Source organism: Candoia aspera, chromosome 2 (genome assembly GCF_035149785.1).
Source record: "Candoia aspera isolate rCanAsp1 chromosome 2, rCanAsp1.hap2, whole genome shotgun sequence".
Classification (NCBI taxonomy): domain Eukaryota; kingdom Metazoa; phylum Chordata; class Lepidosauria; order Squamata; family Boidae; genus Candoia; species Candoia aspera.
Genome location: NC_086154.1, coordinates 177,808,793 through 177,822,151, shown reverse-complemented (window position 1 = coordinate 177,822,151; position 13,359 = coordinate 177,808,793). Strand labels below are relative to the sequence as shown.

At 40.7% G+C, this 13,359-nt stretch overlaps 1 protein-coding gene across 4 annotated transcripts in view; it reads right to left on the bottom strand.

The window, feature by feature from the left end:
- PALM2AKAP2 (PALM2 and AKAP2 fusion) overlaps positions 1-12,384 on the bottom strand; it is a 245,171-nt gene extending 232,787 nt beyond the window's left edge. The window contains exon 1 of one of the 4 annotated variants that reach the window (XM_063294958.1): positions 11,969-12,384. In XM_063294958.1, the coding sequence (XP_063151028.1) occupies positions 11,969-12,013 (45 nt within the window). In that variant the 5' untranslated portion in view covers positions 12,014-12,384. The remainder of the gene's footprint in view (positions 1-11,968) is intronic. The other 3 variants (XM_063294956.1, XM_063294957.1, XM_063294960.1) reach the window with 3 other exon arrangements.
- Positions 12,385-13,359: the final 975 nt, after the last annotated feature.

The window sequence follows — 13,359 nt, the reverse complement described above, 5'->3', positions numbered from 1 at the left end:
GCTGATTCAATTTTTTTCACACCGCAGTACAAGCCGATTCTCAATACTGACTGCCCTCTTTCCCTAATCCACTGCAATTATGTAAAGGAATGATTTTGCCTGTCATACCACCAAGGGGCAACTAAATATAAATATATTGGTGGGTAGTTATAATTAGGACAGAGCTGGGGAACTTGCTGAACTATCACTCCTAGTTTCCTTCACCACTGTAATGGTTGCCTACTCCAATATACTCAGTCTCACAAGCCCGGGCTTTAAGATAACTGATTTATTAAAGGAATAGTGTGCAGATACAGACAAAGCTGAGAATAAACCCAAAGCGCGCGAAATACAAATCAAATACTGTTGCTCCAGCCCAACTCCGCCCCGTGCCACATCGTAGCAACCATCCGATCCCAGATGTCAACCACCGTCATACATCGGCCTGGGAAAGTAACCTTGAATAGCGTTACCAACCCAAACATGCATTCCAGAGATTACAGCCTCGCAGGGCTGGAAATTTCCAACAAGCAAAAGAGTGACATGTGAAACGCTACGATGTATACAGAACATTGAAACGCAGAACATGACAACCACTGACTATGAAGGCTGAAGCTCTCCGAGTTGCATTGGCCCTCACTCTGCTAATCCCTCTCTCCCCTTATCCAAGTTTTACAGGGAATGCCTGAGGATTGGATTCTGCTCTATATCCATATAGTCTCCTCATGAGATGAAAACCTGATATCCCAAACATTTATTAATTTGATTTTTTTTACCCACTGCAATCAAGAGATTTCCCCACATTTCTGAATTTTATACTCTAGAAACTGAAGTGGAATGAACACAATAGCCCTGCCCATTTAGAACCTCCCCAAATCAACCTCCCTCAATCTGAGAGCCGGACCAATCCCTGGTGTTTGACTCCCACCATCCACTGCAGCACAAACTAGGAGTCATCAGGACATTACTTCACAGGGCAGAAACCATCCCCACCTCCATGGATGCCAAAAAAGAAAGAAAATCAGCACCTGAGGACAGCTCTGAAGGCCTCTGGGTATCCAAATTGGGCCTTCATTAAAGCTAAATCTACCCCTAGACCCAAAACAATGGCAGACAGGGCTGAGACCCAGAGTCAACAGAAGAACCTGGTCATTCCTTACATGGCCAGCGTGTCAGAAAGGATAAAACGGGTATTTGGAAAACACCACATACCTGTATTTTTCAAACCCACTAACACACTGAGACAGAGGCTTGTACACCCTAAAGATCCACCACCGAAACGTAAGAGGAGCAACGTAGTATATACAATCCAGTGCAGTGAGGAGTGTTCTGAGCTCTACATTGGAGAAACCAAACAGCCTTTACACAAGTGGATGGCCCAACACAGGAGGAATACCACCAAAGGACCAGAATCAGCAGTTTACCTTCATCTAAAAGAAAAAGGACACTCATTTGAGGACAATAATGTTCACATTATGGACAGAGAAGATAGGTGGTTTGAGAGAGGGGTTAAGGAATCCATTTATGCCGAAGTGGAAAATCCTTCCCTCAATAGAGGCAGAGGCCTCAGACACAACTTGTCCCCCATTTTTCATGCTGCTCTTTCATTAGTCCCCAGGAAGATTAAACCACTTCACAAATTTACCAGGAAGGCCACTCTTAATGATTGGGGATTGGGGATGAACAAGGGATTTAGGAGTAAGACATCCCAATGACAATCCACACCTCCATGGCACAATTAACAAGCCATTCAGGTGTAGGAACAATGCAGCCACCCTGGAAGACATATATGGGACCCCTTACCAACCTTTGCCCAGACTGAAGAAGCTGCTTGGACAAGCAGCAAAACGTTTCAACCAAAAAGAAAGAAATCCAGTTGCCATGACTCGACCTACAGACAATTCCACCTGGATGACTGAGAATCTTCACTGACATATTGAGAGCCAGGAATGCCCAACTTTATGGTGCAGGGGCACTACAAAGGCTTTGCATACATTTTAGATAATAAAAAAGGTACAATCTCCTTCATATTGACTGCAAGTGACTTCATGGACATAGACATGTAGTTTTTATGGCTTGCCATTGTCTTCTTCAACCATGTTTTTTGACTTCTCAGTCTACAGGCATATCCTGGTCATGCTCAGCTTGCTTTTTTACACATAGGACAAATATGTATAAACAGGGGCTGGAAGCATAGGCAAGTCTCTTCAGAATATAAAGTGAGGAACCTTCAACTGACCCTAGGCGCAACAGTCAGTGGTAAGAAATCCAGTTCAGCAATATCTGGAAGGCCACAGTATTTCCATCTCTGCTCAACATTCATGCACGTGTACCCATATTTGCCAGGGGAGTAAAATTTACCACCCCCATCTCCCCAATATATAGAACATATGGAAAAGGCTCAATTCTCAATTACACCAGTAAGCCAGGAGTTCTTGGACACATAACCAAAAGAACTAAATTCTCTGCTCCAGTTTTATATCGGCCAAAGAAAACAGCCTTGAATCCAGCATTCTTCCTGACAGATGTTAATGCCATGTAGACTTTAGGCTTCAAAGTGTGAGCTTCTTTTTCCATAGCTACTTTTCTTGTAAGCAGCCAAATGTAAAAGGGGGGAGGGGGATGGAATAAGTGAGGAATGGAGGAGAAAGGGAAGGGTAGATCATATTGGAGACAGACAATGGAGTCTTGTTCTCAAACATAAATGAAATCCAGCTGCTTCACAGCTGTGCCCTTCTGTGACACAAGCCAAAACACCAGGCAAAATGCAAGTGACTGCCATCCATTTGAAGCCAACACAATTCCAAGTGGCCCAATGGAACTGTGACCAATGAACCAACTATTTGGTCACTCAGACCTCAAGAATTTCAGTTCCAAACTCAGACATCCAGAATGTCTGCCAGAGAAAAGAATTTGGCCTACATACTTCCTAGTGAAAAGAAATTTTGCAAGCAATTTTTACATCCTAAATGTTCATTAAAAACAAATCAGCAAATGAAAAACTCATAATGAAAGAAATCAGCATACATGAAAAGGAATGGAAAAGAGACGGTCATTTATTAAGATGCACCTGATCTCCACAACAATGATGTTATATTGATTTTTTTGCCCTATAGCTCCACCTTTCACACAGATTTCCTTCGATGGGAAAACATTTGTTCTGTTCATATTTTAATGCACACTTAATTTCACACCTTTGAACTGATGTGAAAATAGAAATTGTTGTTATTAAACAGTTCGTCCAGCTTTGTGACTCAACATGACCATAACCAATGTCCACAACAGTAACTTTATTAAAGGAAAAATGTGTACATTTAGAGAAAATAAATTTCTCCAATTCATGATACTAGAAACGTGTATATTAGCCAAAAATACATACACTGAATATATTTTTCCTCACAAACTTAAAAAAAATCAAACTGATGCAGACAAATGAAATTTAAAAATGAATGAGGATTTTTTTTTTAATCCTTGGTTTCTTCTAAAATTTTCAGATTTGTACATTAATCTACCCAGCATCCTTTAATAATTTTTTTTGTCTAAGCTATCAGAATATGCATTGTGGCTGCATTTGGATTTAATATTAAAGTATAGATTACATGTCAGTTCCTCAAGCCTGTGGCTGCCACAATTTCCTTCTGCTACTCTGGCATGGACACCTAGACAGACCATACATTACCTTAATTATGGCTAAAACAAACCAACTGCGAGCCACCCTCACTGTAAGGGTTTTTTTAGTCTCTAAAGTATATCTATGATTAACTACAGTTTTAGATTTCAAACCATGGTGAACTCAGACCAGAAGCAGAATTTCTAATAGTCTTCTTATAACCACGCTGAAGGATAAACATGGAAGGGGAAATACACTAGCCATAATTTGTGCATATAACATTAAACCACAGTTTAGATTACATCTGAATGCAGCCCATGTTTAAACTGTCACTTCACTAAATGTATGTGAAATGGAAACCAATTATGAATTTCTGTTCCAGTAAGAAAACAAAACAATCATGGCTGTAGATTAGAAACAAAAAGATGCTTGCTTACAGGCCAAATTAGCCTTTTAATAAAGTAGTGACCATTTACAAGGATTCTCACTTACATCCCCCAGAATGTTACTTTGTCCAAATCATTAGCAGTATAACAAGCACACTATAATCAAGCCCATTATTATACCAAATAAATTAGAATTCTTCTGTGTAATTTCAAAAATATAGGACTGAATTGTCTATTTATATTAAATGTAGAAACCCTTGTGTCCAGAGTTGGTGTATACCAACTCTGGTATAATCTTATCTGTCCTTCAGTTCAGACTGCTAGGAGATAAGGAATCCAGTGCTTTTACTGGAAAAAAAAAAGATTTCTAGATTTCATGATTATACGTGATACATACACACACACAATATTAAAGAGAACTTTAATATAAATAGAAAGCTTTTACTAAATCTGCAATAGCCACAGAAACTTAAAATATTTCTCAGTGAGTGCCTCTTATTGTCCAGGCTACAAATAACTTATTAAAGCTTACCCAGCAAGAATAGTTGATTTTTTTCTTTCTTTCAGCAGCAGGCTACTGTGATACAACATAAACTTCAAAGGACAAAAAACAAAACAAAACTTATTTTATTCTTAAATTATTCCCAGATAATGCTTTACCAAGCAACATCTTAGAATAGTTTGTGAACTTTTAGTATTGTTCCAATCTTTAACTCTGTCATCTCTCACAAAACTGTATTTCCCCAAGACGTTTCAGTTGAACTGTTTATCTTTTTTTACTTAATATTAATTAGTAGAAGTGGAATAACTCAAAAATGTCAGTAAAAGGATTGAATTCTTTTAGTGACGGGTGGGTGAAACAAACGGATAGTCTAACACTGTGATGAGGAATCTGGAGTTCTCCATCTGTCATTAGACTACAAACTAGACTACACTCTTGTAGACTACAAATTTGTAGACTACAGATTAGCCTACAAACTAGACTACATTCTTAACTTATTTTTATCCCGCCTTTATTATTTTTATAAATAATTCAAGGCGGCGAACATAGCAAATACTCCTTCTTCCTTCTATTCTCCCCACAACAGCTACCCTGTGAGGTGAGTTGGGCTGTGTGTGTGTGACTGGCCCAAGGTCACCCAAACTACACGCTTGCTTACTTTTTGGCCCATTCTAATGGGAACTAAAAGCCAACAACATCTAGTGGTCATATTTCTCAACCTTGCTCAAAAGTAAACGGCTGACAGCCAAGGTGATACCCTGAATAAACAAGAGGGTACAAGCTCTTGGGCAGCACTGCAAAGCTTAAGGGTACTCCCAGACTCGCTTCAAAAGTTTATTAATGTAATATTTAATTTAGGTTACATGTTAATGTAAAATAAAAATTGTTTTTTCTCTTGGCTTTGTCTACTAGATTGAAGTGCAAGCACTAGCAAACCACTCAAAAAACAAGTGCAAAGTAGTATTCATCCCCCCAAAAGGTTGCCTCTCCTGTAGACTATTGGTCTTAAACTAGGAGAATCTGGTCAGAATGTTGCTTATGTTTAACCAGGAAGCATGTGACCATGTAGCCTATCTCCTTTGATCTATTCATGTGTCTATGGTAAATGAGGGATATTAGGAGATGGTGGTTTTGTACAGGTGTCAGGGCCAAAGTAATGACTGCCATGTTTTCCCCAAGTGGCAGTGAATTTGTTCTGAGTTTGTTCTTCATTTTCTAATCATGGAAATTAAAGCGTAGTGAATTGGATGCTCCTGAAAGTCTAGTTCCCATAACTGGAAGCATACAAACTCAAATACATAAAAAGAGGAAAGGCCAAATTGGGATGCCAGTTCATGGTGGTCAAAATACATTTCAGTTGCAAAGCCGAAACTGTTTCTTTTCTAAAACCAGAAAATCATGAAACTGTTCAGTTAAATTCATAGCAATACATAGAGTAAAAATCCTATAGATGTCCTTGTCTTGGAAATGCAGTATCTCATCCAGGGAATATAAATAGCTCCTGTAATATGTAACTAAAGTGATATTGAGTAAAGGCATAGTTCTACAAAAAATGCATAATTATTACTTAGTCTATCCCCTTATACAAATTCTTCAATAGTTTTAATAGCAGAAGTGCTCAGGCTACCATTCAACATAACCAGCCACTCCATTTAAGTATCTGTGGTCTTATTTCAGAAGTTGGTCACTCAAAGAATAAGAGGTAAACTACGCTGATGCTCACCTGCAAGGTTATTAATGGTTTATATCCATTTCTTTAACTGGTTTCTAACTTGATTTTGATTGTAGAACACTGCGTTGGTCATTTGAATTAGGATTGCACCATGAGGTTTCAAGAAAAAAAATGATCTGTACAAAGAAAAAGTTCTAATAAGAAGTGACAACTCCCGTATGTGTCCTGATGAGAATGATTTTTATACTAACTGGCACATAGAAGTAAAATGTTGGAAAAAGTGCCAGGCAAAATACCTTGTCTGCTACTGCTCCCTGAAATTGATTATCCCTTCTTTGTACTTTCATTCCCAAGCTAGGTTTACCATTGACTGTAAAGACCAGCAGTTAGAACTTTCAGAATTGACTTTGTCTCATACTAATATGCATAACTTTTTAAAAAAAACTTTGTCTCCATTTAATTGAAAATCATAATAAAGGTAAAGACATTCCCAAATTGAGATAGGAACCAATCAGAAAAGAGAGTGCATTTCTGTCTTGGCATTTTGGCTTCCTTGAACAAGAAATCAATACCAGGCCTCTCATAACAGTAACAGTGTCCTATCTGTAGCCACATTAGTATTAAATAATCTGATCAACTATATCAAACAAATATATTTAAAAGCATTCAAAGACACTTGCCAAAAAGGCAAAGGATATTCACATTCTCTTCTTAGTCAACCTCAAAGGAAAGCTTTGACAGACTACATTAGCTGCTCCTTCAAAGCTCAAACACAAAAGGCCTTTTATTTATGTTAGACAAGGAGATTCTAAATTGTCACAAGGCAAAAATAAACTTGTCCATGACATGGGGTCAGAAATTAAACATGAGAAGCAGGAAATTGTTTAAAGAAATGGATCACACACTTCTAGATTTACAGAGATCTAGAAACATCATCTGTGAACTAGTTAAAAAGGCGCCCTTTTCATTTTGGAAGTAGTGATCTGCTAATCAGGGATAAGGGACAGAGATTGAATAGCCCACCCTGTAGCAAGGCCAGACTGATCACAACTAGCACATGGAAGGTCCAGAGAAAGGTTCATAACAGGTAAATGCTACAGTACAACCACAATCTTCTAGGTTAGTGAAATCTGGAAGAATCCAGAGGGATAGGCATAGAAGTAACCATGAAAGAAATGGGCAATGTTGGGTTCTTCCTCTTTATTTTCTTTTTACCATTCCAATTAATACTGATAAGATGAAAAAAACTACCAGATGCTACTACAGCCATTACCATATCATTACCATCATCATCATTTTATTCCGCCTTTCTTAATATATTTGGTCAACTCAAGGTGGCAAACATACCTAATACTCCTGCCACCTATGTTCCCCACAACAACGAGCCTCTGAGGTGGGTTGGGCCGAGAGAGAGTGACTGGCCCAAGGTCACCCAGCTGGCTTTCATGCCTAAGGCAGGACTAGAACTCACCGTCTCCCGGTTTCTACGCCAGCACCTTCGTCACTGCACCAAACTGGCTCTCATATTACAACTTGATACATGATCATTTTAAAATTAGCAGAACATCAGCTACTAGTACCAGAGTTTTTACTTTTCCCCCAAACTATTTTTTTCCTTTTGTATCATCTGTTTTAGATTATAAAGGATACTATTTTTTATTTATCAATAAGCTTTTCTGGGAACTTTTACAGGTAAAAAAGCAGAGTATAAATGCTTGAATAAATGATCAGAAATATGAATGGGGACACAGTTTCAATTTAACATAAACCAATTTAATTGGACTAATACACAAATTAGGATGTAATACTTCTTCAGTTTCTCTAATGTGTGCAAAAATTCATACACTATGGGCAAATGCTTGCAAAGCAAGCATAAAATAGTAATGAATACTTTGGAAAAATGTGTTTATTAGGAAAAACGCATTCATGAGTTTTTTTTAAACATAAAATGATACAAAAGTAGGACAGAAAAAAACTTGTCCTGGGAAAACAAATGAAAACTTTATTGAAAATGAAATAAATTTCTTAATTTATAACTATGAAACACTAATCTCACCTTTTACATGTGGAAAACCATTAATTTCAATCCCTGCCCCCAATGAAATGTGTTTCCTAGCTATATTGATCTATTTTGCATAACAGCTACTGAGATAATGTATGTAGTTCACATACTAAGTGCAAAATATTAACTAATACAGGGCTGTCAGCAAAGACACATACAAAATGAATCACTACAGGAGGTGCTTTGCCATTTACCCCAACAGGGAAGCTCTAGATCAGTGTTTTTCAAACTTGGCAACGTTAAGATGTGTGGACCTCAACTCCCAGAATTCCCCAGCCAGAATAAGGTAAGGTGAGGTCAGGAAGAATGTTCTATAATTGTGTCCATGGAAAGTGACTTCAGATGCACTGGCTTTAGTCAAGTAACTACAGCCTAAGTCTGAGTAACCACAGCCCAACTTTCCAAATATCCAACCACAATCACGTATGGCTTTGCAGGTCATAACCAACCCTCTGAATGGAGTCAGCAAGGAAATAGCAGGCTATCAGTTATTAGTCCCAACCAACAGTTTGGCTGCAGCACTTAACCCAGACTAAGTGATTTTTGTTTTGGTGCCTTTGAGTCAATGTTGACTCCTGGCAACTGCCTGGACTAGTCCCCTGCAGTTTTCTTGGCAAGATTTCAGAAGTGGCTTGCCATTGCCTCCTTCCTAGGACTGAGAGAGTGACTGGCCCAAAGTCACCCAGCTGCGTTCGTACCTAAGGCGGGACTAAAACTCACAGTCCCCTGGCTTCTAGCCTGGTCCCCTAACCACTACACCAAACTGGCTAAGTGAAATTCAGCCCCAGATATATGATGGTACAGCATTCTATGTACCTGTATTTTGTTTAGTGGAGGGGAGATGATTTTAGTTGTGTATTTCTCAGGTATGATGTATATGAAATTTTAAAAGTTCTCATCTACTGCAGAAATATAATAGGAAGAGAACAGATTGCAGAATTTTAAGATTGACAAGTTTGCTTTTAAATCATTTTAAAACTTTCTACTTAACCATGATTCCGTCACAATGATCTCATTGGCCAGATTGACTAAATCTACACAACTGAACAGCTCACAGTTCTGTAGGCCTTGTCAGGCTCTTACTGAAACATGTACGATAGATGGGCAAGCCATATATGCAACATCTACCTCAACTGACCTCTACAACATGGCAGGTGATTGCAACAAGGCAACTCAGCCTTGGAGCTGCATATTCTAATTAACAAACATTTGGTAACAGTTGACCTCACACTAATTTCTATTCAGCATCCATTCTGATCGTTGTCAATTAAAGTTTAAATTCTAAAGAAATGTGGGGGGGAAATGTCTCTTTTATATTCTTCTGAGTTGGTGCTGAGTTGGCAAAAAGAAACACTAGCATGAAATGTGCTTTATTTATTAATTAAACGGTCAAAGACCAGTAAGAGTAAAAAAAATCAGTGCAATTATACAGGAATTAAAGAGAGGTAAAAAAAAAAATAGGTGGCTACATTTATTTATTTTATTTATTAATCAAATCTATCACCGCCCATCTCCCAAAAGGGACTCTTTTAGGCAGCAAAAGCCAATATGAAGGTGGATAAAACCATCTTGGCAAAAAGTAAAGAGTGTTATAGAGGGTGTCAAGGTTCCATACAGAGAACTGTGAAAGAGCTTGGAACAAGACAGTCAACAAATGTAATAACAAGTGGGTGAAAAAGGAAAAACCCAGCTGGATGTAGAAAGCCAGGTTGGTGTAGCGGTTAAGGCACCAGGCTAGAAACTGGGAGACCGTGAGTTCTAGTCTCGCCTTAGGCACAAAGCCAGGTGTGTGACCTTGGGCCAGTCCCTCTCTCTCAGCCCTAGGAAGGAGGCAAGGGCAAGCCACTTCCAAAATACCTGTGATGTATAGACATCTGCACGTACGAATCCAGTCCAGGCACATCAGCCCTCCAAAGTGGGGCGGAAAGTTTCCATACTACGGATTGGCAGCATGCGCTACCTCAAGGAGAAGGTCAGAGGGGAGGAGCAGAAACACACGACTATCTCTTGGGACCACTGCAATCTTTTTAATAGCTGAAACTGAAACTTTCTCCAAAAATATTTGTAGACAAAGTGACCAAACAGGGTGGGGGTGGGGAAATCAGAATACAGAAGAACTCTAGATTCATATTAGAGAGTAATATCATATAAATTCATTTATTGTCAATTCTGCAGGAGCTGATCGAAATCTGAGCATGTTCTGCGTATATCACAGATTTTAAATGTCAAACAAAGCTTCCTGTACATTTTCATTAATTTATATTTATCTGAAGTTTCTCGGGGCAAATTAAAAAGGCATGCAGAAGGGCAAAGACTACTCCAAAAACCTTTTTTGGGTTTCTTTTTCTTCTACTTTCCCTCCATTAATTACATATTTTATAGAAAATCAAATATTTGATTCACATTAATGTAAAAAAAAAACTGGCATTGCTTAATTGATTAGCAACATGCCCAAGATGCTTGAATAAAGGGTGTGACCTATAATGGAGATATGATGAAAAGTGTACAGATAAAATTTTAGCATGGTGAAAGGATATAGGAGTATGTCCATAGTATGTCCTGTCTCAATATTGTCATCCCCAGGTCCTCCTTTAGTGATCATGACAAAGGTTACAGCATTTACAATGTTAGCTAGTCTACTGAATTCCTATTTATGGTATTCTTCATTGTGTGTGTGTGTGTGTGTGTACTGGTTGTGTAAACTGATGTAGGGGTTCTAGGTTTGTCCTCGGAATTCCCATAAATACATATATTCATTTTACCTAAGTTTTAAATGACAACTGCTAAAATAAACAGGTAAATCTCCCTTGAGTCAAGTTCAACACAAAGCAACCTTATGGCTCATCCAACAAAGCAACTTTATGGCGCGTCCATGTAGCCTTCTTGGCAATAATGTGCAAGCACTTTGCCGCTGCCTACTTCCAGGCTGATTTTCAACTTCCCAGCCTAGCTTGCCACCTTGGTTTTTCCCAAGTTTCCCATCCAAGTAGTATCCAGGTCCACCCCTGCTTAACTTCCAAAACCCAGACAATGTTGTCAGGTGCTGAAGTTTCAATTCAGAGTCAGAGGAAGTCAGTCAAGGCAGCAACATTACACATGCTTACCTGAGAGAATTAACTGAACTTACCTCTGAATAAGTAGCACTGAAAATTGATTACTAAAGTATTGCACATTGTACCTCAGCTGCGGAGAGAGTTTCTGGCATAGGGATTGCAAATTGATCACCAACAGTTTTTATACTTGCCTTTGCCTCAATTCACAAAGCAACAGCCAAGTGTAACTATTTGTAGGAAACCAGTGCAAATTGTGAGATAGAAAGCCTGCCTCTGCCTAGAATAATGCATTCTTCAAGCTTCTGCTTAGTTCTGATGCAACTACCGATCTAGATTTTGTGAACTAATATTTTTGTACACAGGCAGCTCATTCCCACTTTCCCCCTACTATTCCGCTAGTCTTTCAAAAAGGTCCAGAAATAATGTATTTTTCCTCCCTACTAACCTCAGTCACATGCAAACCCACAACTCCGTCGATCTACGGCAAAGGCAGATCATTTGCTCGTTACAAAGCAACGAGGCAAATGCAGAAAAAAAAAATGAAAGGGCAAACTCAGCACAACTTCACCAGGGAGCATTTTAAAAGGGGTGAGGCGAGAAAAAGCCATTTGCCCAGTTCTTGTGACGGAACGCGGAGCAGCACTCAGGGTGCAGGATCCCCTCTATTCAGACAAAAGCGCCGAGAAAAAACGAAGCAGACTTACTGCAATCGCTTGCAGCCTTTCCTTGTGCAACTCAGCCTCCGCCATCCTGGGCGCCCGGAGGATGCAGCAAACCGCAGAGACCCGGCAAGCACCGAGGGAATTACGCCTTCGCGTTACGCCGCGGAGTCGCGGGAGGAAAAGCCAAGCCGGATGGGTCCCGGTAAGAAAAAGCCGCCACAGCTAGGGGAGGCAGCGCATTTCAGACTGGCCTGGTGCCTGGCCGCTGCCCAGCTGCAGGGCTGCTGTTAGCTACATTTCGGCGCTGCGTCTGGCCGCTGCTGCTGTCACACTACGGTATTGCCATCTCAACGCGGCGCGGTCCAGCCAGGGGACGGCTCGCGGGGCTGTAATCTTTTCGTGTGTTTTTTTTCCCACCCCTTTCCTTGCCTCTCCTCGCTGCCTTGACGTTTCACAGCGTTTGCTCCTCCTCTGGAGTGCCAGGGCGCACCGAGGAGGCCGGACTTCAGCGGCGGCGTCCATAGTAATCAGAACCGGGGCGGGAGGACGCGGGGGAGGGAGCGGCGACGGCACGGACCGACGCGGGGAGTCAGAAGAGGGTATTTCCCGCCCCGCAGCTAGCTGCGTGGGGACACTAGTGGAAGGGGGAACGCGGCGCTGCCCCGGGGGCTTCTTTGCACGGAGCGACGGGAGCGCGTCCCGTCCCGCGCGCGCCTCTGCGGCTCCCTGCCCTCTGCTTTGGGTTTAAAGGGACCCAACCTGCAGTAACTCTACCTGACGAAGGGAAGGCTCTTACCTTCCCCTTCTGCTTTAGCGCCCCAAAGGATTTGTTCCACACGACTCCTAACCTGCAGGGAAAAGATTACATGGAGGTCGTCGCCTTTCTTCTAATATGTTGCTTTGTTGAACAAACGCTCCTTGGGGAGGGCACGCCTGAGCTGGAAAGGCATGGAGGAGAACCGCGAAGGAGCCTCCCTTACCCGGCCGCGGCTTCCCACCCTGCCTCCTCTTAAGGCGGGGTCTTTCCTTAACGCAACTCTCACGGAAAAAAAAAGCCAAAGACAAATCAGTAGGTTTTCGAGACCTCCACATCTCTTCATCAGGCAAGATGTCGTAAAAGACAAGCGGGGAGGGAAACTGTTTTGACGTCCCGGGCATGTATTAAACCGCACGACTTAATGAACTGGATCACGGCGAATAAGTGTAATGAATACATCTGTAACAAAAGGTACTTGCGTAGGAAAGCTTATTCTACAGCAGTCGGGATGAATTTCTGTAATTCGGCCAATCAGAGTGAGATCAGGGATTAACGGGAGAAATTCAGGGCAAACTCTGCCTTTGGAAATCGGTTTGGTTGGAAAGCCAAGCTGTGGCTAGTTTGGCACAATATGCTTAACCAGGACCATTGAAGACCTATTGTCTGTGTTTGAATT